The sequence below is a fragment of the Carettochelys insculpta genome, chromosome 6, assembly GCF_033958435.1.
Source record: "Carettochelys insculpta isolate YL-2023 chromosome 6, ASM3395843v1, whole genome shotgun sequence".
In the NCBI taxonomy this organism is placed as follows: Eukaryota; Metazoa; Chordata; order Testudines; family Carettochelyidae; genus Carettochelys; species Carettochelys insculpta.
Window position 1 is genome coordinate 31,410,621 of NC_134142.1, and position 26,776 is coordinate 31,437,396.

At 39.8% G+C, this 26,776-nt stretch overlaps 1 protein-coding gene across 11 annotated transcripts; it reads left to right on the forward strand.

Annotated features, from left to right (window-relative positions):
* Positions 1 to 1,001: 1,001 nt before the first annotated feature.
* Positions 1,002 to 26,702, forward strand: ATXN3 (ataxin 3). 11 transcript variants are annotated; one of them, XM_074996621.1, is made up of 13 exons: positions 1,002 to 1,059; positions 6,235 to 6,399; positions 7,222 to 7,266; positions 10,910 to 10,995; positions 11,482 to 11,548; positions 14,792 to 14,879; positions 15,162 to 15,294; positions 16,011 to 16,183; positions 18,347 to 18,470; positions 18,935 to 18,996; positions 20,245 to 20,315; positions 20,931 to 20,954; positions 21,140 to 21,223. In XM_074996621.1, the coding sequence occupies exons 1-11, from the start codon at positions 1,006 to 1,008 to the stop codon at positions 20,301 to 20,303; spliced, it is 1,056 nt and encodes a 351-aa protein (XP_074852722.1). In that variant the 5' UTR covers positions 1,002 to 1,005; the 3' UTR covers positions 20,304 to 20,315; positions 20,931 to 20,954; positions 21,140 to 21,223. The 11 variants fall into 11 exon arrangements, 7 of the variants coding, with proteins under 7 accessions (XP_074852722.1, XP_074852720.1, XP_074852717.1 ...); XR_012645908.1 differs by lacking the exons at positions 18,935 to 18,996; positions 20,931 to 20,954 and adding an exon at positions 19,113 to 19,157 and having other exon boundaries at positions 21,140 to 21,200; XR_012645910.1 differs by lacking the exons at positions 18,935 to 18,996; positions 20,931 to 20,954 and adding an exon at positions 19,117 to 19,157 and having other exon boundaries at positions 21,140 to 21,200.
* The last annotated feature ends 74 nt before the right edge of the window (positions 26,703 to 26,776 follow it).

The following is a 26,776-nucleotide window of genomic DNA, read 5'->3' on the forward strand; positions in this document are numbered from 1 at the left end:
TTACAGATCCAGACTAACAGGGCTACCCCTCCAATACTTATCAGTTAAAAGTGTGTTTGCTTTACATCATTTATAAAATCCACCTCTATTCTATTATTCTGAGCATTTCAGAGGGTAGGGCCTGGACATGGCTTTGTTCTTATTGCATACGGCAAAGCCTGGCTGTTGCTCAGTATCAGCATAAAGTGGAGCGGCTGTTGGAACTACTGCAACAATGTAATTTCCAGAAAGGATTTATGGGTGTTCCCCAGCTCACGGAGTGCACCGTAGCCTAGGAAGGTGGGAACAGTGGGGCATGATTTAGATAAGCGGAAGCCAGGTACTGGAGGACTTCTGCTTTTGTATTTGAATGGGGCAAGCGCAATAGGGCCCTCATGCGTGATGGAACTGCCTATGGGCTAAGCTAAATGATTACAAATCGTAACGCAGTGCTGCTCTAGCCTTTTCTGGAGGGAGGAAATTTTTGGCTGTAGAAGAGGGTTTTGGGTCAACGCTGCGTCTAAGCCTGCCACTCCGTCCATCTCCATGCTGAGCAGTTGGGAGGGAGGACCTGTCACCTGCAATAGTGGACCAGACCCTGCTGCCCCTTACCTCACCACGGAGGGGCGGGAAAATTTCTAGCCGCTCGTGGCGGGACTGGCCTTGTGACCGCGGGAGGCAGAGAGAGACAGGGGGACGCACGCCTACCGCCGCCTGGGTAATCTAGCGGCTGTGAGCGCCAGCAAGGCGCTAAATACTAGTTATGGGCCCAGAACCGAGGCTGTGACAACGCCGGAGTTTCTGGCAACACCGGCCGGAGGCAATCAGTGCGCGAGCTCCTAACGCATTTCAGCACCACCCCCACTCCACTACGCGCAAGCACGGCTGTTATGATCATGTGACTCACGGAGGCGGCGAGGCCCCGGCTTATTGGGCGCGTTTGATCACGTGGTGGACAGAAGGTAGACGGGTGCGGGTCAGCTGCGATGATTGGCTGCTGTGGAGGCTAGGATGTAGTCACGTGAGATGAAGGCTGCTGGCTCGGGACAAATAAACATGGAGGCCATCTTCCACGAGAGGGTGAGGGACTGCTTGTGGTTGAGCCGGGGGCTTGGGAAGGTGCCGCATACAGCCAGCGGTTGGCTGAGGGGGTGGGAGGGTATTTCAGAGGCTGGGATGGGAGCTGGTGGCTGGACTAGAAGAGAAAAGGAAAGTCAAGGCAGGAGTGGGTCGGTCGGTGTCTGTATTCTGGAGGGGAGCTGGTAGGTGCCAGTGCCTCCCGCGAAGGAAGTGAGGTGGGCTAGAGCATGTGGCTAGAGCCTGGCTCTGGTGAGTGTTTTCCATCCCTTGCTTGACTTGGAGCAGGATAGCACATGAAGTTGTCATTTGAATGCTTCCCTGACCTATCTGACTACATTGGCCTATGCAGTTGATCTTGATGTTATGTTGTTCACTACTACAGCTTATTGCTGACAAGGTTACTCTAAAGTAGAAGGGAAAAGCTAAGATAAATGATAGTTCAGCTAAAGCTACTTTAGAAGAAATCTAGGTACCTTTTAGAGGGGAAGCTGATTCATCTGAGCAGTCTGCTGTCCTAACTTGCCAATAGTCATTAAGGCATTGGCCTTTAAACTCAGGTTTTCAAGGCTTTGGGGTAGGTTAGCTTGGGAGGTGGGATAGCTTAGTGGTTAGAGACTTGACCTTATTAGTTGAGTGTTGTGAGTTAAATTCTAGAGGATGCCCTTTAGGGATATGGGGCAAATAGATTTAAAAAAAAACTTGTGAGGGATAGTGATAGATCCTGGTTTAAGGGTAGGGGGCTTGACTAAATGACCTCTTGAGGTCTTTTCCAGCTCTGTGAGACATGTATATATTTACGTTCTTAGTAGTTGAGTGATATTTCTTTAAAATAGGTAGGTGCATTGATCTATAAAGTGGCAAACTGTTAATATTGCTCTCTCTTTACAGCCTGCCATGGTGGGTTTTGTCTTATTTTTTTTCTTGATCCTTTAAAGAAAAATACAAGAAAAAATGAGATCATGCAGAATGAATTTTTAATCTCTTGGTAAAGACAAAATAGCTTAAATGAGAAATTCTCATAAAAATGAGCAGCAGGAGACACCGGCTTTGTTGGTGACTTCTGCTGCCATCTTGCTGTGCCTCTGCTGATCGCAACCTGTCTTTGCCTCCATTTCTGCATGTACAGAGTGACAATTAGGACACCTACATCACAGTGGGTGTTGTGAAGACTTATTTAATAGACTCGTCTCTTGTTAAACGAGTACTTTACTTACAAGTACTCGCTAAAACAAGGGACACGTATACCTACCTTTGTTCACTAGACAAGTGAACCCCCCCCCATGAGCTCATATGAGAATAAGAGCCTTACCCCACTCCCCGCAGACCCAACCCACTGCACCTTGACTCCCCCACCACTGGTCCACAGACCCAACCCGCTGCAGCCTGAACACCCATTGGCCCCTCAGACCCGACCCACCGCAGCCTGAATCCCCCTGTGGCCCCACAGACCCAAACCGCAGCAGCCTGATCCCCCACTGGCCCCGAAGACCTAACCCACCTCAGCCTGAACCCACCACAGGTCCTACACATCCAACCCACAGCAGCCTGAACCCTCCGCCCCCACCTGCCCCACAGCCCCAGCCCGCTGCAGTCTGAAACTCTGCCAGCCTCACAGACCCAACCTGCTGCGGCCTTAACCCACACTACCCGCCCCACAGACCCAACCCACCACAACCTTAACATACACACCCCCATCCTGATCCGCCCCACGGACCCAACCTGCCACCAGATTTTAACCCTCCCTCTCACCCCAAACAGCCACCAGCCTTTAATCCTCTCCAACACCCCCCCAACCCAAAGTTCACTTACCTTTCAAAAGCAGCGCCACATGCTGCCATTTCCTTTGCTGAATTAGGAGCACTTGGAACAAATCAGAGACTTTTACATGTATTTTAATGGGAATTTAGTGTCCTTCTTTTGAGTTTTCGCCTACGAGCAGAAAGTTGGGAACCAATTGTGCTCATATAGGCTATGTCTGCACTAACCCAAAACTTTGAAATGGCCATGCAAATGGCCATTTTGAAGTTTACTAATGAAGCGCTGAAATACATATTCAGTGCCTCATTAGCATGCCGGCAGCTGTGGCACTTTGAAATTGACGCGGCTCGTCCAGACAGGGCTCCTTTTTGAAAGGACCCCAGCAACTTCGAAATCCCCTTATTCCTAACAGCAGATAGGAATAAGGGGATTTCGAAGTTGCTGGGGTCCTTTCGAAAAGAAGCCCTGTCTGGACGACCCACATGGCGGCAAGCCACGGCAATTTCAAAGTGCTGCAGCTGCTGGCATGCTAATGAGGCGCTGAATATGTATTTCAGCGCTTCATTAGTAAACTTCAAAATGGCCATTTGCATGGCCATTTCAAAGTTTTGGGCTAGTGTAGACACGGCCATAGTGATGGATGAGTGTATCTGTCCAGTGCTTCTGAAAATTCAAAGCACCATACAAAAGCTACATATTTTGTTTCTGATGGCAAGTATGTGTACTACTTATGATTGTCTCCAAATTCCTAAACAATAGTTTCTATACCATACTCTCTCATTTCAGTGTTTTGTGTAATTTAGTTTCTTTAGCCATTTTTATTACCAGTAACAGCTTTTTATACCATCGTTTTTAATAAAATTCTTGTAAATGTACGTTGCTCTAGTTACCAAAAGATACAGTAATTAAATCAAACCAAGCTAGTTCCTATCTGACCTATATTGCCATGTGTGGAAAGAGAATTAAAAACAACTTTTTTTTTGTTTGTTTCAAAATGTCTTACTACGGAAAGATGGCTTCATAGGATTGGAATTATAGAAGTAATTTTGATGAAGCTAGATTAATGGGCAGAGTATAAATGAGATCAGAGTTACACAATAAAGAAAAATTATTTTGTAACTGGTGTGAGCTGTAATTATTTTACATCAGTATACAGTACAAGAAATGTGTGTATATGAAAACATACTTGCTATTTGACAATTTAGTACAGTAGACCCCCCCCCCCCAAGATATGCACACTGGCATTGCGCATATCTCGGGTTAACACAACTCTAGAGTGCTGCTATCAGGTTTCCCTGCTGACAGCAATGGCTGCCACCCCTGACAGGAGCAGAGAAACCACTCTTGTCAGGAGCAGTGAGGGTCAGGCTGCCACTTTTGACAGGAGCGGCTTCCCAGCTCCTGGCAGGGGTAGGAGTCTGACTCTTGGCTGCCACTACTGACGGGAGCAGGGAAACTGACTAGGGCTGCTGTCCCTGACAGGAGTGGGGAAACCAAGAGTCAAGTGGGGTCAACCTGACTCAAGAGGGGAAACCAAGAGTCCAGCTGCTGCCCGTGAGAGGAGCATGGAAATGATCAGGCTCTTGGCTGCCCGCCACTTACAGGGGACAGGAAACTGTCAAGTGCTGCTGCACTGGTCAGTTTCCTGGCTCCTCCAAGTTGTGCGAAATTTGACTTACGCGATGTTTCACAAGAATGTAATCCCTGTGTAAGTTGGGGGCATACTGTATTCTAATATAGTTAAAATATCTTAGGCAGTAAGCAACCTTTTTTTAAAAAATTCTGTTGTAACAATTAGTTTCATGACTTCTAATGCCAGAAATGACCATTTATGATCACATAGTGAGTCTGACAGCCCATGTAGTATAAGCCATTGAAGCTCCCCAAAATAATTTCTGGAATTTATCTGTTACACAAACATCCCATCTTGATTTAAAAACGGACAGTGATAGATTCTCTATCACAATCCTTTGTGAATTGTTTCACTGGTTAGTTAGTCTCTTCATTAAAAATGTATGTTTTATTTCCAGTCTGCACTTATTGAGTTCAACTTCCAATCAGTGGATGGTGTCAAATCTTTGTCTACTAGCCTGATGAGCCTATTATTAAGTGTTTGTTTCACATGTAGGTACTTGTAAACTATGTGGAGGGTGGTCAAGAAAGGGATGACTTCTTTAAAATGTAAGAAATGGACTTTTGTTTTTTTAAAATTATCACATGAATAAATTTCTCATGTAAAAATAAGTTACAGTTAAATCTCATCACAAATATGCTACACATACACTTACAGTCTCATAAAAATTAATGTCTGTATTCTGTTCAGTCTAGCTAATAATTCTTGCTTTTTGAAAGTTCTGGGCTTTCAATTTCTGTTTCTCAAACTAAAAAGTAACCTGTGCAAAAAAAGACACAAGAAAAATATGTTTAAGTAGACACAGTTGCTACCCTGAAACTCGAATGAATCATTGAAAGAGTTATGGCTCAGGGTAGCTAAAAGACCACTGAATAAATCCGGTCCCTTTGGCCTCTGGATAAAGCCCATACAAAAAATTTGGTCTGAGAGGACAGCCACTCTAGTGAGAAAGTATTTTCTTCCTTTGACGGAAAATTGTGTCCCCTGAGGGAGACATCCCTCAGATGGATAAAAGACCCCTGACTATAGCCAGCCCCGAAAATTATAACTGCCAAGGGAGACTTTCCTCAGTCGCCTAAAAGAACCCACACTACAGTCAGCACCCAAAAATCGTGACTGCTGAGGGAGACTCCCCCCCTTCCCTCCCACCCCCACCCAGAGCGGCTAAAAGACCGTCAACTGAAGCCAGCCTCTTTAGCCTTTGGTAAAGCCCATATAAAAATTTTGGTCAGAAAAAACAGCCACTTCCCTGGAGCTCCTGGCAGGAAGTGCCTGCTGCCACCGCTTCCCTGGGGCTCAGGGCCAGGAGCACCCACGGCTGCTGCTTCTCTGGGGCTCCGGGTGGGGAGCGATTGCGTCTGCTGCTTCCCTGGGGCTTGGAGCCCAGAGCGCCCCCTGCCGCCGCTTCCCCAGGTCTTGGAGCCCAGAGCGCCCCCTGCCGCCGCTTCCCCAGGTCTTGGAGCCCGGAGCGCTTGCTGCCACCACCACTTAGTCCCCCTGCAGCCCTAACCCACCCCAGGCTTAAACCCCCTGCCCTTCTCCCAGGGCCCCAACCCACCATCCAAGTCCCTGACTTACGGAAATTTCCAGGCACACGTCTCGGGGGACTTTTGTATGCCAGACCATCAAATGTTGCCAGATTATCTCTGTAAATGAGACTATTTTTGCAAGATGCCAGACCATCAGGATTTCTGGACCATCAGAGGCTGGATTAAAGGAAGTTTACTATATAACAAAACATTAAAGCAATTTTTATATATATTTTTATTTCTTTACAATTTTAGCAAGAAGGCTCATTGTGTGCTCAGCACTGTCTGAATAATTTACTACAAGGGGAGTATTTTAGTCCAGTGGAGTTATCTTCTATTGCACAACAGCTGGACGAGGAAGAGAGAATGAGAATGGCAGAGGGAGGAGTTTCAAGTGAAGAGTACAGAACATTTTTACAGGTAGCACACATTTTCACCTTATTAGATTGCTTGACATTGTTTCTTGAAATATAATTTTTTATTTTACAAAGTTGTCATTCTTGCTTTGTTTTGGAAGCCTCATTTTCAAGTGATAATGCTTTTCAGTTTTATAGTCTTTTCCATCCAAATTCTCTAAAGTGGCATTTATAAACATTAGTTCACTACTAAAGCATGACAGCACGTCTACAAGAATGCCAACAGCCAGTGTGAGCCCCTGGGCGAAATGGGAGTTGGTAGAGGCTGGCTCCATTCCTCTGGGATGGGTGCAGCCTCAGGTGGAACAGGAGGACTGGGGACAGTCTGTCTTCCACGCTGCCCCAAGTGTGGTGCATCACCCATCCCTCAGACGTACGAACTGCATGGTGCTCTGGTGGCACTTCAAAGGGGCCAGGGTGCCAGCTGCTTCCACCGTAGCCATAGCAGTGGCCAAGAGCCCTAGGGCAACTGCCTCTTTTGCACCCACGCCCACCCCCAATTCTGCCCTCATTGGCAGGCCTGCACATCTGTGGGAAATATATTATCCCACATACAATTTGCCTATGGTCAGACAGTGAGCCAGTGGCACAGACGGATACAGCATACAGAAGTTCTAATGTCCGGTCTCAGCTCTGAGTGCTAGGCATTCCTAATTTAAATGCATGAGTGTTCAATAATGAGTGTACTCTAGGCTGGTGATCACGTTTTTTTTTGGGAAGGGCAGGGTGTTTCTGAGACTGCTGTAGGTATACACAATAATATTTATTTTTACACTTGATTTCTCATGACAATTTTTCTTTTTCTCCCCCATTCCACAATGAACAGCAGCCATCTGGAAATATGGATGACAGTGGCTACTTCTCTATTCAAGTAAGCACAGCTCTGTGGTCAGAAGAATTTCTTAAACCTTTGGTGTTGCATTATATATAATATCTTCAAAAGAATTTTGATTACACTTTGTAATTCTCCAATTTCTAGTATATGGGATTAATGTAGGAAAGGTGAAGCTCCAAAATATCAGCTTAAATTATGAATTACAGGGCCTTCTTTGTGCTTACAGGGTCCACAAGAGGCTCTCTCTCTTACAAAGCGATCTGCAGAATTTGTGTTAAAAATTCCATACTATCCACTTCTGAAAAATAGCGCTATTTGGAGAAAACGTTATTTTTAAAAAGGGAGCTTACTTAATATGTAATCTTTTAAATACCTGTAATAGATCCAAACTTCCCATAAAATCTAAGACTCATAGCTTTACTACTGTTGGATCACGAAGGCCATGTCTACACTGGCACAAATCTTCAGAATAGCTGTGCTAATGGCCATTTCGAAGATTACTAATAAGGTGCTGAACTGAATATTTAGAGCCTCGTTAGCATTAGCATGCTTCTGGCCGTGGCACTTTGAAAGCACCACTTTCGAACGCATGTGGCTTGGCGCAGCTATATGGGGGTCCTTTCTGAAAGGACCCTACACATTTTGAAATCCCCTTACTCCCCTCAGCTGATTTTGAAATTGTGTGGGATCCTTTGAAAAGAACCCCCATGTAGCCAAGCCGAGCTGCAGCACCGCGTCTGGAAGTGTCCTAATGCTAATGAGGCACTGAATATTCAATTCAGCACCTCTTTAGTTATCTTCGAAATGGCCATTTATGTGGCCATTTCAAAGTTTTGGCCAAGTGTGACCACAGCCTAACTGATGGTTTGTACTTTTTAAAACAAAAAAGCAGTCCAGTAGCACTTTAAAGACTAACAAAATAATTAATTAGGTGAGCTTTTGTGGGACAGACCCACTTCTTCACACCATAGCCAGACCAGAACAGACTCAATATTTAAGGCACAAAGAACCAAAAACAGTAAGCAAAGAGGACAAATCAGAAAAAGATAATCAAGGTGAGCAAATCAGAGGGTAGCGGGGTGGGGAGGGGGAAGGTCAAGAATCAGATTAAGCTGAGTATGCAAACGAGCCCCTATAGTGACTCAGAAAATTCCCATCCCGATTTAAACCACATGTTAATGTGCCGAATTTGAATATAAAAGACAGCTTGGCTGTCTCCCTTTCAAGAGTGGCGTGAAACATGCAGTAACATGCAAACTCTTCAGTTGTTAACAGAATGGCCCACTCCATTAAAATGTTGACTCACCGGTTTGTGGATCTGGAGTGTTTTTATGTCTGGTTTGTGCCCATTAACTCTTTGTCTAAGGGAGTTAGAAGGCTGTCCAATATACAAAGTATCTGGGCATTGTTGGCACGTGATGGCATATATGATGTTAGTTGAGGAACATGAGAATGTGCCCATGATCCTGTGAAGAACCTGGTTAGGTCCAGTGATGGTATTTCTAGAAAAGATATGTGGACAAAGCTGGCAACGGGCTTTGTTGCAAGGAAAGGTTCCAGTGCTGGTATTCTTGGGGTATAGATTGTGAATGTTGGTGAGGATCCTCATAAGGTTGGGAGGTCGTCTGTAGGAGAGAACAGGCATGTCACCTAGGGCCTTCTGCAGTGTGGCATCCTAATTAAGGATAGGTTGTAGGTCTTTAATAATTCGTTGCAGTGGTTTGAGTTGGGGGCTGTAGGTGATGACCAGCGTTGTTCTGTTCTTGGCTTTTTTGGGCCTATCTTGTTAGTAGCTGGTCTCTGGGTATTCGTCTGACCCTGTTGATTTGTTTTTTTTATTTCTCCTGGTGGGTAATTCAGGTTTATAAATATTTGGTAAAGATCTTGTAGATTTTGGTCTCTGTCAGTTGGATCAATCTATTCTTAATCTAATTCTTGACCTTCCCCCTCACCCTTCTACTCTCTGATTTGCTCACCTTGATCATCTTTTTCTGATTTGTCCTCCTTGATTTACCGTTTTTGGTTTTCTGTGCCTTTAAATATTGAGTCTGTTCTGGTATGGCTACGGTCTGAAGAAGTGTGTCTGTCCCACGAAAGCTCACCTAATAAATTATTTTGTTAGTCTTTAAAGTGCTACTTGACTGCTTTTTTGTTTTGATAGTATATAGACTAGCATGGCTCCCTCTCCGTTACTATTTGTACTTTTTGTATCTCTTCTTGTGTCCCCCATGTATGTTTGTAATTTTTTTTTCCATACTTTCATGTGAGTTTGTCCCTTTGTTACTCTGTTTTGTAGAACAGGCCCCTCTTTTTGTTTGATCATTTTACTTTTGAGTCTCATTTCTGAAACATACTTTCTGCAATTCCTTTTTTCCTAATTGTGCTGCAGTGACCCTGAAGTTGCTAAAAGTTGCCTTCTTCTTGTTTCTACTTTTTGTCCTCTTTTCTTACTTGCTGAATTGTTGACTGGCCTGAGGATGTATTGTTAACCCTCACCTACCCCCACTCTGTCCTTTATCCTAAACAGCTTTAAATAAGTAGCGTTAAGAGGTTGGATCCCATCCATAAATTTCAAACTCAATAGTATTGAAAATTATTAATAATTTAGCAAATGTTAAGGAGATCATAGGTGGAAGTCTAGAATTTTTGGAAAGCTTTGGTGCTCTGTACACATTATAATGGAACTTCATCTTGTTACAACATGATTCTAGTTTGTAGTGTAACACCAGTTAAGGATATATCATCATCATATATTATTTTTGCTGTGTCCGTCCATCTGTCTGTCCAAGCAATGTTCCTCCTCTCCAACCACACCCCCGCGCACTGTGCTGGCCCCAGCCTGACCCTGCTGACCAGAATGGGCCCTGGTTCAGCCCCCCCATTAGACCCCTTCCGCCAGCCAGCACAAGGCCCAGCCCAGCCCCTGCAATGGGTCCCTCCCTGCACCATACCAGTCCCTCTCCCACCCAGCCTGGGGTCCAACCCAGCCCCCTAACAGAGCCCCTGACCCACTCTGCCAGCACCTTCCCTAGCCAGCACAGGGCCCAGCCCAGACCCCCCAACAGTGCTCCTTGCCATCAGCCTGCCTCTCCCCCGGCCAGTGCAGGGCCTGGTCCATACACTTTGTATGTGTATTACAACAAATTTCTGTCAAGAACTTTTTTCCAGCCCAACTTTCACTTGCAAGCAGAGCTGCAACAGGGCTTCTGGTTTGAGTTAAAAGCCTTAGTGAACATCCCTTTAAAGAGGATGAGTAGATAATGCCTACATATGTTAACAGTAGCACTTACATTGTTTCTTGTGTTATCTTCATAGCTGCAAATTGCCAGACAGTTTTAATAATGTAGTTTTGAGGGTGAAAATCAAAAATAATAAGCATACTGCTGGATATAAAGCTATCACACAATCACCATGGTGTGCTTTGTGAGAAACTCTCTCTGTCAAAGTGCGGTTTCGTAATTCACCTTTGTTGTATATGCTGTCGACGTTGTGTGGTGATCGTAGATTCATGAAGGTTGTATTTTGATTATTATGATCCCGAGGTGTACTTTTTATATCAACTCCTTTAAAGCACAGCTTTAATGAAAACAATGTAATTGTTCATAGTGATTAAAATAGTTGCATTGCTTAAATTTGGAGTCGACTGGTTTGTCTCATGAAAAGTACTATTTTTTGACAGGTTATAAGCAATGCCTTGAAAGTTTGGGGTTTAGAACTAATCCTCTTCAACAGCCCAGAGTATCAGAGGCTCGGGATCGACCCTATGTAAGACTTTCTTTTTAGCACCCTGCTTTCATTGTACAAAAAAGTAGCACTGAAAATCTGTAATTACTCAGTTTCTTTTAAAATTACGATTTCAAGCTCTGTTACGTTTTGATGTTTCCTTTTTTATCCCCTCAGCCTTTTATTTTTCATATTTGGGGGATTAATACAACCTGTCCTGTGAGCCTTCATGACATCTCAGTATCTGTGGCATCACAGTATGCTGATTGAGTTGTATGTGATGTCATATATGCTTTATGACATTACTAGGTTTATATAGACTTCAGTACACAATTTAAAAGAATACTTTAAAATATTATGAATTCTAAGAAAAGTAATTTTAAGCATTCTACTCTAGTTACATTGTATTGCCAAAATATTGTCATTTATGCATAAATTAGTAACAACCAAAGAATTTAAAAGATAGTATGAGCTCCAATATTAGAAAATTTAATCTTTTGTATACCTTGTGTTTTTCTTTTTTTACAGAAATGAAAGATCATTTATTTGTAATTATAAGGAACACTGGTTTACAGTTCGAAAGTTAGGAAAACAGGTGACCTAGTCTTCTTTTATTATTATTATTTAAAAGGTGACTTTGGAGTTGTGGTGGAAAGAATGGTTGCTGAGACAATGTGCTAGCCTTTTATCTTTGAAGATCTGGGTTGAAATTCATTTTAGACTACTATAAATAAATAGGTTGCACAAATACTTATGTGTATCATAATGCTGCCAGGCTGCTTGTCATGAATGTTGGCCTAAGGAAGACTCTCGATAAAATCCCCTAAAAATCTGCGTGCTGTTACAGGAAGCAAGAGCTGTAGCTCTGGTTACAGCCTTATGTGTTCCTCAGAAAAGAGAGAAGCCTTATAATGAACATCCAGAAAATCATACTTTTGAATAAAGTTTGTGGTTATCTTTATACAGGGGTGTACTGAGGATCAATTTTTTCTTTTGCGTTTTATACATTATTATTATATCGGTACTGCTCCTACTGTAAAAATAAATTGAAGTTAGTCTCTACATTCTAAAAATGCCAAGTCAGCATATGAAAAGTGTGATTAACCTGTTGTAACGTTGAATATGTATAGCTGCCAGCATTAGAGAGGTTATATTAGGGATTGTTGTGGAGAGAAGTAGAAACAGTTTTTTACTCTGTAGGATTTAGGAGAGCTTTTAGAAGAGATGCTGTCAAAAACAGTAAAATATATTGCTAAAAATAAAGGATGGTATACATGTATGGAGTGCTCATAGATATTATAGTGACAGCTACATAGATCACAAAAAGTCTGCATTTATTTCACACATTCAGATATAGTACACTTCAATAACCAGTCAAAGTTGTCACCTTCTAGATGATTCTATAATTCTTCATATAACTTCACTACATTTTAAAAATGTACAAAACACTCCTGAAATAATCTTTGTAAAAACATCTACAATAGCGAAAGGGAGCTCACAGAGACTTTACAAAGTAGTAGCTGTGTTGACAGACAAATTAAACTAACTATGCCACTGACCTTAATATGGCACTCAGACTTTGTATTGAAACAGCTCACTGAATGCGCACTACATTCCTGATTTTAAAAAAAAAAATAAAAAAAATATAGCTGAAAGTAGTTTGGCTGCAAGCGATAACGTAAAATAATAATTTTTCAGGCCACTAAATATTTTAGAAATCCAGTATACTGCTGTCTACTTTATGTGGAAATGATGTCTGGCAACAAAAAAAGTGCAAATAGGGAATATGTGATAAGCTTTATATTTGGATTCATTTAAATCCAAGTATGTTCATTTTGTAAACTTTTTTATGTTGGGGCATTAGTGTTCACTTTAAACTGTTATCTCATGGCGAGAGCATTCTAGGATAGGTGTGTATTTCAATTTTTTTAGTAAACTCATTTTGTCTTTGAGGTTTTTTTTAATTGGGTTTACATTTTTCAAATGTTTCACAATAAACACATCAGTAACTGTTCAAAGAATAATACAGAAGGATTCATTTTACAAGTTAATAATCTATCCCTAGATGAAAACAAAATAGATTAGCAATGTTTCCTTCATGGAGCTAATTTAACTCTTTCCTCTATTCTCTCTTGTACTGAAAAGTAAAATTATTTTTTCTAAGAGGTTTCTTCCTCACTTCGCTTTTTAAAAGCCTAGCACTCATGTGCAGATATCCGTTGCTTACCTTTTTATCTGTACCTAAGCCTTCTACCCACATGCCATTTTGAGCAGGATTTTTAAAAGGGGGATGGAGGGAAATTTTCGGAGTAGCCAGGATAGACTGTTACCAATATGATACGGAATCATTTGACACCATTCCTGGTGAACAGTAATCAAAATCCCAGTCCTTAAACACACATGCTCTATTTCAAAGATGTGAATAGTCCACTTATTTCATTTAAATGTGTTTAATTTTTGCAGGATTTGGCCCAAACTTAACTGGTGGTTCAGTAGTCTCATTCCAGCTCTGTGTGGACACTAGGAGGGCCCTACCAAATGAATGGTCCAGCTCTGAAGACAGCGAAGAAATAAAGGGAGGCAATAGTGCAACCCCCCACCATCCTAAAAATAATTTTGCCTAGCTCCCCTCACCCATAAATACCTTTTGGGGCAAGACTTCCAATTTGAAAAACTATGATCTCACTTGTAAAATATTTATAGTATAGGGTAAAAGCACACAAAAAACCAGATTTCAGGGGAAAAACTTTAATTCTATGATGGTTTTTTTCTGGCTATGAATTTTGTAGGGCCCTGTACATTAGCCCCTATCACAAATAACACACATATATTAATTAGTACTCTTGTTGGCTGTTTCAGTAGATAGGCCAAGAATTGAATGGAATGAAAACTGAATTCTCTTGCCATTTGAAGTTCTGGGAGATTCTGGTTTTAGTAAAATGAAAAAGATATTGTGAAGAGTTTTTCTTCAAACACTTTCATTTGTGCAATACCACATCAAGAAATGTGTCTTATAGTTTTAATGCCTCCAATACTATCCACTTCTCCCCCATATTGGATATACTTTCAGTCCATTACAAGAATTACTATTAATGACTAATTAGTTTTTGTGTATGTGTATGTGCCGTGATTTATATGGAGACATCGTTACGTCCTGTCTTGCCTTCTCTAATAGTGGTTGTGTTTGTGACATAGGTAATAAAAAATTTCAAGTGACTTGAATTTACTTTCTCTTGTGTGATATAATAATTATTTTAAAAATATATGTAGAGTAAACATTTACCTAAGATTAAAGTAGTCTTTTTTGTAGTATCAGCAATTAAAGGCATCGCTGTTAGGTATGGGAATAGAAAATACTAAACTGTTACCTAGCTGTTCCTTTAAATAGGGATTCTGTCCACCCTCCAGTATAAATAGGAATCTATGGAGGAGCGACAGAATAAAAAAAACACCCTCTCACTGTATCAAATGACAATCTCTAAGAACAAATATTTCAAACATAAACAGTATAAAAAAGCAACAGCAGAAACAAGGATGTAAGAATTGTTCAACTCTCTTCCCTTTAAACTCTCCTGATATTAGTAGGGAGGGAGCCTGAAGTTACATAAATTTGCATGTAAGTTTCAGAATTTGCATAATCTGAGAACTGTTTGAAGGGTAGCAGGTAGCAGTACTTGTACTGTTTTGCATTTGTACTTCAAAGCAATTTTTGATATTCCATATGATCAGTTTACAAATCAGATATTTCATCATGGAAAATGACCAGATTGTCTACAAATAGATTACTGTATAATCCCATGCTAATTTTTTTTCTCTAATTTTTTTTTCTAAATTACAGTGGTTTAACTTGAACTCTCTCCTGATGGGTCCAGAACTTATATCTGACACATACCTTGCACTTTTCTTGGCTCAGTTACAACAGGAAGGTAATACTAGTTTGCAAATGTTAAATCTCATTGCTTGAAAGCAGGTGATTGAAATCAGATAATTAATCTTTTTTATAAGTGTTTGTAGTCAGTCTACCTACATCAGTTTTGTGACTGAATCAGTGAAATAATCTGCACAGCTCTTGTAATGAGAGGCAAAACCTAATTTTGAATGTATTACACTTCTGTTAATAAACACCTTTTTAAATGTCATTGTATATTTACTTTGGAATATTTAATAATCCACACACCTCATACTTAATATTACTGGGTTATTCCCAGGTTATTCTATATTTGTTGTAAAAGGTGACCTGCCAGATTGTGAGGCCGACCAACTACTCCAAATGATTCAGGTACAGCAGATGCAGCGACCAAAACTGATTGGGGAAGAGAATGTGCAGTCAAGAGATCAAAGGTAAGGTAAATAAAAATTTATTTTAAATAATGTTGTGTATGCCTGTAATGACTGGTGCCTTCAACCAGGACAATTATTTTGAAGTAAATTTATGAAGAAGCATTAGGTGTTGCTAAGGCATTATGTATACTATTATAATTTCACTGAGTTTTAAAACTGCTATGTTTTGATCTATCCTGCAATCACAACCTGAATCCTTAAATGTAGTAAATAGTAAAACATTTTAAAGTAATGTAGTCCATCTGGCATAATTTTATTGCTTTTTATCATGATTAAATTTTGTTGCTTATAACGAGCTTTAAAGAGCATTTTGAATTTTCAAAGGAATTACTTCATAAATGTTCCTTTCTTTTGGTGTACAGGTTAACTTCCATGGCTCTGCAATAGGTAAAAACAGAGATCTTATGTGGCAATATAGTCTTGGGATAGAGCATGGGACTGGCGACCACAAATTTTGTGTTCTGCCCTTCACTGTGACACTGACTAGCACTGTCATCATGGGCAAATCACCTTAATTTATTTTGTATTTCTGTTTTTCATTTGTAAAATGAGGGAAAATATTTAACTACCTCAGAGGTGTGTTGTGAAGATAAGAATGTTCTTACAGTATCTTGCAAATGCAGAGCTTAATCAAAGCAAAGCAGCACTTTTATTATGAGATTCAAATGCAAAGGTCATCTCCAGATGTCTGTAATGAGGAATTATCAATTTTGCAGGGTACAAAAAACTGATGTGGAACAAGCTCTAGACGTTAACCATCCCTTTGGAACAGGCATGTTAGATGAGGATGAGGAGAATTTCCAAAGAGCTCTCGCCCTAAGTAGACAGGAAATCGATATGGAAGATGAAGAAGCTGATCTTCGTAGAGCCATTCAGCTTAGTATGCAAGGTAGAAGACTTACTTTAAAAGAATCTACGGTATTTATCCCCAGCAATCACTGTGACCAGTTGATATACTTCATGTTCCACAAGTATTCAATAGGTCAAGTTTTTCCTTGCCAGCGTGTCTCAGGCCCTCTGGAAAATGTGTCTTCTAGACATGAAAGGACACATAAGTCTGAACTTTGGTCCTTTCCTCGTGACTCTTAAAAATGTTGTCAAGTATAATGATTGTTGACAGTTGATGATTAGGAAGTATTTTGAGAATTCATCTGATTTACACAGGCAGCTGAATCACCACTAGATAATACTGATTTTTGTTTGTCTGGGATAGATTTGAACCATTGATCTTCAGCTGAAGTTCTCTGTTCCCCATTCCCCGGAGCCATTTGCTCCTTGCCAGATCCATTGTTTAAACATTTTTGTTGATTGTAACCAAGATTAGATTTTTGTTTGTTATATAACTTGGGTACTACCAATTCCATGGCCCTGGAAAACATGTCATGGTCTCAAGTATCGGAGGGGTAGCTGTGTTAGTCTGGATCTGTAACGGCAACAAAGGGTCCTGTGGCACCTTATAGACTAACAGACTATACCTGGCCCTGCAGACTTCCAAGACCAGCATCTGAAGAAGTGAGTCTGTGGTCACGAAAGCTCATGCTCAAAACTTTTCTGTTAGTCTATAAGGTGCCACAGGACCCTTCGTTGATGTCATGGTCTGTGAAATTAGCCCTGCCTCATGCTACCTGATCTCCCGGAAATATGCTAGGTTGGAGAGAGACAGGGCTTCTTATTCCCCTGCTTGGCTCTTATTGGAGGGAGATCTGCACTGCTGGTGGAAGCAGAGCTGAAGTGAGGTCACTTCTGTGCTGCTGCAGCAGCTCCAGAGCTGGGCTTCAGGCTCCTGCACAGGCTGAGGACACCTGGACTGGGAACTGCTATCTTCAACTTCTCCTGTGACCCCAGGATTTTCTCCTGGGCTCCAGCAGAGGCTTGAGGCTGCCACACCCCGTAGCTTCTGCCTAGGTCAGGGCTCCTCTCCCCACATGGCTCCTGTCAGTGCTCAGGGCTCCAGCTCTGGAATTGCTGCCATTGCTCCTCTTTCCTCTCCTCTGCAGCTCCTGGTGGGGCCCTCAGGCAGTTGAGCTCCAGGGCTTCTTTGTCTTTGTCTCCTGATTCTTGTTTGAACTCAGGACTCCTGAAAATGCTGCTACCACTGCTCTCCCCTCCCAGTACCAGGGGTCCCAGCTGGTGCATGACCCCCACCACTCCTGGCCATTCTTCCTAGCAGTTCCTGACAGAGCTCTAGGCCTCTTTTCCTCTTCTGCCTTGTGGCTCCTGCTTGGGCTCAGGATGCTTGGGCTGTGTGATTTCTGGCGCCACCCTTCCCTCTCCTCTCCCCTGCTGCAGTTCCTGGCTGCTGCCCCCTCCTAGTGGTGCCTGAGAATTCCAGCTGGGACTCAAGGCTTCCACACATGATGCTTCTTCCTGGTTTCAGGACGGCTGCCAACCCCTGGGGCATCTGTCCCACAGAGATCATGACTGAGCCTCCAGGCTTCCATCCCCTTACTCCCAACATTGCCGTGGGTCCAGCTGGGACTCAGGGCACGTGTGCTCACGGATTTTGCCCCCACAATGCCTTCTGGAGATCGGGGCTTCCATCCCATGGTTCTTGCCAGGGCTGAGGCATCCGTTTTTTAAGTTTTCTGGGACCCAAGGGGCAGACCCCCTGGGCCATGTGTTAAGCAGCTAAGAGCCCCTGTTTGGGGCTTTTCCAGCAGTACTGGGGAGATATCATCTATCTCCACCTCTGGGTGCCTCCTCCAGCTGCAGGAAACTCTACAACTGCAGTTGAGCTCTGCAGGCAGCACAGAGTGAGTAGAGCAATCCTAAAACAGCTTTGAGACCCCCTGTAATCCTCTCTTGGATCAGAATCCATACAGATACAACACTGTGAAATTTCAGGTGTTAAAGTCTGAAATTGTGAAATTGATCAATTTTAAGACCCTGTGGCCATGACATTGACCAAAGTGAACCATGAATTTGGTAAGGCCCTAGTTATATAAAATTTTTCTTTATGGAGGTTTGGAGAGGTAATTTGAGCTACGTTACATTGTCATTTTAAAATTTCCCACCCTGACTGGTGTAATGAAATGCTATGTTCTGACTTTAGGAGGCCATCGAAATGAGTTTTCAGACTCTGGATTGCAGAATATACCCCAGCCGTCTGGCACAAGTCAGTCCGAATCTCTTTCTTCAGAAGAACTACGAAGGAGAAGACAGGCATATTTTGAAAAGTAAAGTATCCAGTGGAAAACTAAATTTGAAGTAATTATATGCTATAGGGTAGAATAATACTCTTTCACAGATTGAGGTCAGATTTAGCTTTAGTTGTCCCCCCTCCCCCCTTTTTTTTTTTTTTAAAAAGGGCCTTTTGGCACAAGTATTCTGGAAATCCTGTAGTTTCTAATTAGTTACTTGCAATGCTGATTAGAAGGGGATTGTTTAACAGTAAGGTAGCATTCCAGCAATGTCTGTGCACATAGGTACTAAAATACTATTTTACAAGAAGTCTGAGTATTGTAAGTAACACCGTAATTATTTTATAGATGGTACGTGTCCTTGTTTTGAGCTCTGCTTCTGGGATATTTAGGCCTCAATCATGCGATAGCGCACTCCATTTAAAAAAAAATGAAGAGCACTAATTAGAGTATATGACTAATAAGTGAGATAAATGCAGGGGGTCACATAATTTTCATAGGTTGGGTCCTCCTCCCTGTGCACAAAAAGCTGGGCTGATCTTGTTCTCTGCTAACTACAGTGGTGAGTAAGTAGATTCTTAATACTAATTCAGCTTCTGCTTCAGAATTATAAACCAGTTGCATCTCTTCTGTTGTTTCTATTGGTTTTCCTTCTCTCTATCTTGATCTCCTGGTGAGGAAGGAGAGGGGAAGCAAATTGGAACCAGAAGGAAAAGTGATGTGGTAAGGAGATTACACTCTGTACGAGTGATGAGAATGCCAGATGTTTGAATTGAAGGGATTTGGGTGCAAAGACATATGATAGTGTCAAAAAACACCATTCAAATATTTCTCACTATTGATTCTCAAGGAAACAAAAAATTACATTTTTGCTGAGGGGAGCTGTTAGACTAGGACCTTAAAAAAGTGACAATGAAGTATACATAGGGAGCTTTAAATGCATACTGAATTTAAATTAGTCCTACATATAAATTTGCAGAGGGGGCAGATGTACAGCTTCACATCCATAGAAGTAATTCACAAATTAAAAACAAACACCAGTTGTTTTTGACAACTAAATATTTTCCTGAAGTGTTTGAAACCCCAACTGTACAGCACTGAAATGATATAATTTAAAAATGTCAACACTGATATAAATGCTAATGTTAACTGGTATAAATTTTGGCATGTTCTCTACTCTTTTACAGTTCTCTTTTAATGTACGATGATAGAGAGACAAAGGGGGTGGGCTAATATCTTTTATTGGACCACCTTCTGTTGGCAAGAGACAAATTTTTGAGTGTATATTTTGCTCAGAAGATTCTTTCTCACCAACAGAAGTTAGTCCAACAAAGGATGATACACCTTTTATCTTGACTCTCCTATCATGGGGCTGAGACAGCAAGAATAGCCTTGCATACACTGTGTGGTATTGTAAATACATAAATAAATAAACTATGTTTAGAATAGAAGATTTTGAACTTGACAGTGTTACTTAAATATATTTCAAAAGTTCCCTTTTTTATGATTCTGACTACCCACAATGGGTTCCTTAAGGTTGATAGTAGATAGCTTTCTATTTTCTCCCCCACCCCTTTTATTTATTTATTTTTAAAATGAAACTTTATGTAAGGGTCAGAATATACTGAGTGCCTAGTATGAAACCTAACGCTGCTAGATTAGTTCATGGTCATCTTTTTATCTACTAATATTTTCTTAACTATGGGGTAAATGTGGTAACTTAAACTCTACTAGAAATTGTCTAATTCATACTATTTTTGCACTGCTAATCCTATTTTTTTCATAATTTCAAATATTTTGGTAATTTCAGACAGCAGCAAGGCCAGATCCCAGATACACATACACCAACTACAAGTTCAAATGCACTAGAAACAGACCCAGGTATTGTTTTATTCAAGCTATAGTTCCTCTGTTTTCCTTGTTTTCAACGCCAATAACATCTGCCCTTGGTACTGCATGTTTTTGTTTTTTTTGTTTGGTTTGGTTTGGTTTGGTTTTTCTGCTGGGGAGGACACAGTAGGGCTCTTTGAGAGCCTATTCTGCTATGTTGGCCAAAAGGGTCACTCTAGAGATGAAATCACCTGTCCCCCAGAAGTGGACTGTATTACCTGCACACTACTCTCAGCCCTTGTCTGCCTAAGAATGTAGATATAGAGAATGAATAGACATCTCTCCTTCTTGAGTGCACAGTACTGCTACTAGACAGACAGGTTCTGGTTTTACTTCATCTTTGTTTCTAGTTGACTGTAGTATGATAGCTCCTTGGTATAGGTGTATGTAGGACTTATTACCAAAAGCAGGATGTATGCTGAGAATAAATCTGTCTCTAAATGTCTATTCTTAATGTTTATTAAAAAAATGCATTAAGCTGAAGCAGAGCCATTTATTTTAATTACATGTGAAAATGTTAATGTAATTCAGAGAGAAAATAAATCTAAACATTATTAACTTTGAATATTGAAGATCTAAATTATACATTACTTCACATCTTTATAGGGAATGATTACAGTCCATTGAGAAGTAAGTCTGAAGTGATCATGTGATGATAATAGAAAACAACAAAGCAAAAGGCTTCTCAAAAAGCCTGAAATGATAAAGAGAAACAAGAGTCAAGAAGTGATATGAAAAAAATGTGTAATTATTTTATAGCTGCATTCCAGAAGCAATTAAATATAAATACTGGATATATGCATGTCTTCTGGCAGGCGGTGATATGAGTGAAGAAGATATGCTTCAAGCAGCCATGAATATGTCCTTGGAAACTGTTAAGAACTGCCTGAACACAGAAGAAAAGAAATGATCAGATTTTTTTTTTTGTAGAAACACTCAAACGCCAATATAATATTCTTGTGTGAAAGCTGTACAAGCAGGGTTCATTTCAGAGACATATGGAAGCAAAATATTGTTTTACCACAGATTAAAAGAAGGGAGTCTGAGTTAAAAGGGGATCTGCATATAAGAATATTGTACCAATTTAGAAACTATGGCCCTCGTGTTGCAGAACATTTCAACACACTCATAACTTTGCTTATCTGAGTAATTTCATTGGTTTCAAGTAAGCAAAGTTATGCAAACACTTAAGTGCCTGTGTGTTGGATGGCCCAAATCAGGGGCCAGTATAATTTACATTCCTTTCATATTAAATACCTGATGCTTGAAGAATTGAGCGCACAGTTCCTAAATGAGTGCAGTTTTCTTATCACTGAACTCAGATGCCATTAAGTAATAATTTTAAAATAAATGCAAAAAAGTGGAGCTCTTAAATCATTAATAGAAATAAGAACATTTTAAAATGACCTGTAAGAACATTATAAAAAGAGAAAATTTTTTAATTCAGTCTTTTACTCTCTAGATCCTGACTTCATGGTTCTGTTTCTCTTGCAAGAATTGTTGGTGTAACCCTAGAAGAGAGCTTTCTGCTCTGCTGTTGTGTGTATTTGTGATAGGATCATTTCTGCAGGAGAAGCACAAAGTCAAGAGGTTTTGGCAGTAGAAAGAAATACTTTCAATATTTTTGTAGTTATAAAGCTAACCAAATTACCTTAATGGTTTAAGATCTTTACCTTTTTGTACTTGCAGAACCTTAACCATTATATGAAAATTATTGTTAAAGGAAGGTTCACGTCAAAGCTTTTTCCAGTTTTCTTACTTTAGGTCAGATGACTTGGCTCTCTCTTTGTACTCTTTTCACTGAATGCCAAAGTTGGTTTTACTGTAGATGATAGTATTTTCTGTGTGTGAGATACAGCACGTTACAGGTTGGGCTAAACAGTTTCTCCTGATCTCTACCTTTCCCTTTCTGTTGTCTGTTTTTAATCTTTGAGGTCCTCCCTTTACCTTGGCCTATTACCATTTCTTCCATCACACTACTAGTAATAACAGCTCTCTCTTCCCTGGTTAGTTAGTTCCCTGTGTTGAGAATGGGGGAAAGGTGGCAGGAAAGATTTAGAGGCCATCACCTCAGAACCACCTATCTAAGGTGCATTCCTGCAATCTGAAATGACCCCTTGCAAGTAGCTTTGTTAAGACTGACCGTTCATGTTTGTGTGTGTGTGCGTGTCTTTTTGCAAATGCTTTATAAGAGTATCTTCTACTTGTCAGAATTTTGCAGCTTCTTCGGGAATGGCCTTCATTCATGCACCTTACAATTTGCTTATCATGTTGTTTCCGTTACTGAGGAAAACAGGGAGCACAGTATGCAAACTTGTTCAATCAATTGTAAGACTTACTTTTTGACATACAAGATGAATGTGTGAAAGAGTGACCAAATTTTGCTTTTAACTTTACTGCAACAGTTTAAAGGTGTTCCTTTTTCATAAATGGTGCTTTAAATATAAATTCTGTTTACATATAAATACAGAAGTATGTTATTTATGGTGTTTAATCTGTATTTCACTTAGTATGTAAGCAGTTGTCACACATATTCTAAGAATAATCTTTTGAAACTATACATTTGATTTCTTTACCAAAATATTTTAAAATTATTCTATTGTACCATAGTAACGTATTTAATTATAATTAGGGTGAATTAGATGGAAGTAAACATTCAGCACAGAATAGTATTGTATATGAAAAAGCCATTACGTTTTGGTAAAGATAAGTATAAAATGTTGTCGTCTTGATGGCTTAGAACCTTAGGCCAAATCCTGTTTCCTTTATTTGTATTCTTATCTACTGATTTCAGTATGTTTGGTATGTGTAAGGCAATGTGGATTTGACCAGAGGATAAGTAATGCTTTTCAGAATTTCTTTATAGCTTCAGCATTCTAATGGTTTTTAGGCAATACTATTGTGCATTCCAGTCTACCTTATTCACTAACAGGTTAACTCTTTTGCCATGCCTGCTAGACCAAGTTATTAAGACAGAGTCCCCCCTTTAAAAAAAAACAATAATGAAAACATACTCAAAACTTTGCAGTGCTAAATGGCTGCACATACCTCTCAGCTTAGATTGCCTTCAAGACTGATTGTTCCTTGAAAATGAAAGTGGAAAAGGATGCATATAAAATAGCTTTTTTGTGTGAATGGAAATTCATCATAATTTTTTCTCTGCCTACATTTTGCATGCCATAAGCACTCTCCTTTTTGGCATGATGCAAGCAACAGCTGGATGAACTGATTTGATTTAATTTAAAATGCAAGGTTTTATGTTTATATATGGACACATTTGTAATGACTGGTTAAAATACTCCTTTTATTTCAAGACATGGTAATTGCTAACCTCCTCTTCACTTAAGAGAAATTAATATTTCTTTGACTATATACTACAGCATTCCTAAATAAAAATCTGAACTTCTGTAGTCCAGTGATGTTAATTATTTGTTTTTATAATCACTAAAGCATGGAAGTTCATGAGTAAAGCACCAAAACTATCCTCAAACCGCCTCCCTGTCTAAGTCTTGTAGCTCACAGGGAATATAATCATATAATGCTTGAAAGGCACAACAGGTTTAATCAGATTTGATGGATAATTATCCTTTCAGTAAACAGTATCACTCTATAAAGAATATCAGCTAAATGTGCACTTATTACTTTGAGGAATAATACGCTTGTCAGACTGGGGACCTGTTAGTGAGTCGGTTAAGAGGTACATACATTAATTGCCCTAAACGAAAAGGGGAATATGAACTAGTGACAATACACGTATTACAGCGCAGATCCAAAGTACAGAATGTGTGGAGCTGCCAAGAAGCCATCAATAAAAACTGATCTCATTTTTCAGTGTGTATTCTTTGAGATAAGCAATTACTAACATGTATAAATTGTGAAACACTTTTGTAAATAAAGTTTGAAGCTGAAGTTTCACCATAATGTTATAGCATTAGTGGTAGAGAACCCATATTGTAGGAGAGTAAATTATTTTTGTTCCAGTCTGACATTTGTAAGAATTTTAGATCCTGTCTATCCTACAAAAATTACCATGTTTAGTTACTAGTGTGGTCCATGTAATATACGTACTTCTGTCCACAGGAGACAGGGAAGAAAAAATTAAAACATCATTCTATAACACGATAGTAACTTGTTTCTGTCCTCCCAGTAGGGATATGATCATGCTAGAGTAGGTTCATGCCAGGCCACAATCCTGCTTAACTAAGGTTAATTTTAGGTATTTTCTGCACTATAAATATTCTAATAACTAAAATTCTAACATAAAACCAGTAGTAAGAGAAAATAATTTTCCAGTCTCTTATGTTTGGTTGTCAAAATATCCTCCCTTTGGCAAGATCACAGCAGTGGTTAAAAGCAAATTACAATGAAAACTTCATTTTCAAATATATTTGACAGGTTTTATATTGCAAATGAACTTATATGAATTTCCAGGTTGCTGTAGTGCTTAAGATATGTATTAGTACTAATTTGGTTATGAACCCATAATTCAGTGTATATGTGGAGTGGGGAAAAAAGTATGTAAAGGACTTGTTGCACTATCCATAGTAAATACAATTCTACCTCCAAATCTGAGCCAAATATTTGTCAGTCACAAAATGTCCTATTTTGTTTAGTAAACTGCTAATCACGTTTTTAAAAGCGAGTGAACAAAAAAGCATTATGATATTCCTATACTGAACCGGAGGAGACAATATCTAGAATTTAGTATATTTTGAAGTGTTCCGGCTACCTGTTTAAAGTATACCAATGTTGATTTTTTCTTCTGAATTTCTGTGAGCTCAGCTATAAAATTTGTATTTGCCAAGAAATCTTATTGTATAGTTCCTATTAGCAACACATCTCCTTGGGCTTTGGGTTCTAAAGTATTTAAAATTAGAATCAACAATAAGAGAAAAATGTGAAATACAATTTGTCAAATATAAGGTTAATCAATTAACTTTTTGATGGCTCATACAAAATAGTTGTGTGTTAACTGCCACTGAATTGTAATAATCGCTAATGAGAATCTTTTTAAAACAATTCAGTGTAAAAAAATTACAGTAATAGTTTTTTTAGCCAACTAAAGTCAAATTTATTCAGCAACACCTTAAAATTGTAATTACTGTCTGTATTTTCAAAACTGAAAGTTTTTTTTACATTCCTGTTAATCTTTACTCACAAAATTTGCTAAAGAAACTTGTATTTTTCCATCTTATACTGAAGAAATGAAGTAGCTTTATATAGCCTAAAACTGATAGATTTGTAGCATAAATACATTGTTCTTTCACTTTATTCCAAATGTATAGTTTAAAGGGACACTACCAAGGTTTATTAACCCAACATTGGACTTGTTATTCTCTCCCACCGGCTCTCCAAATGGCTCTGTCTACACTAGAGGGTTTTGTAAGCAAACCAGCTGTTTAGCCAACAAAACCTGTGGAGCACCTGGATTCCCAATGTCTGGACATTCCGGTGGGGGGTGGGGTGTCCTCTCTCAACAGTCCGGGCTTCCAGGACACTGGGCAGCACTGTCTGCTGTGCTTCTGGTTGGCCATTTTGCCAATAGAGCAGCCTGGCAGTCTGGCCACTCTCTGTGGACAACATGGATTGCTCGTGCAATCAGGTTCGCAGCTGGCCGTGATCTGGTGACAGAAGTTTTATCAGAAGTTATCTTCCAACAAAAATTTCTGTCGACAAATCCCTGTAATCTAGACATAGCCAATGTGTTTAAAGCACATGTAATTTTTAGTCTGGGTTTGGCAACTCAAATATTAACCTTTTTTCCTTTAAATCTACACAATGATCAATGTGTACAGTTTGTAGAAGAAAACCTTAGTGAGGGAAAATGGAGGGGGATGTATGTATGTTTTTATTGTGGAGAAGGAGGAAAATCTTGGCAATGTCTTTTAAGGTTGCCATAGTTATAATTACAGACAGGCTAAATCTGCCTTCTACAATATTTGTATGACCCTGCTGACTTCAGTAGGTTTCACAAGTACAAAGGTGAGTAGAATGTAGGCTATCTGTTCTAAAAGAGTACCTTCCAAGAATAAAGGTATATTTTTCTCCCTGTTGTTTCTTACACAGCACAAAGTAGCTCAATTTAATTATAAATTCTTAATTTATAAGAAAAGTACTTTTAAAACTTCAAATTCAATTTTAGTTTCTATACCACTGCATTCCTATATGCCTTTATTTGACATACACAGCATGTGCATTATTACAGATTTTGAAATGTATTTGATCTTGGTGTTGAATGCATTGCAGCAGTGTTACTTGATGAAACACCGAGAGAGATTTCCAAATGAGCACTTGTGGACAATAATATATTGTTGGGATGGGTATGCAACTGTTAAGCTGTATTAAATATTGATTTCTAAACCTTACTAAAATAAATGACTGTGCTTTTTAACATCCTCTTTTAATCAGATTTTTTTCTGTGTGCTTCCCCTTAGTATAAAAGGGCCTGAGCC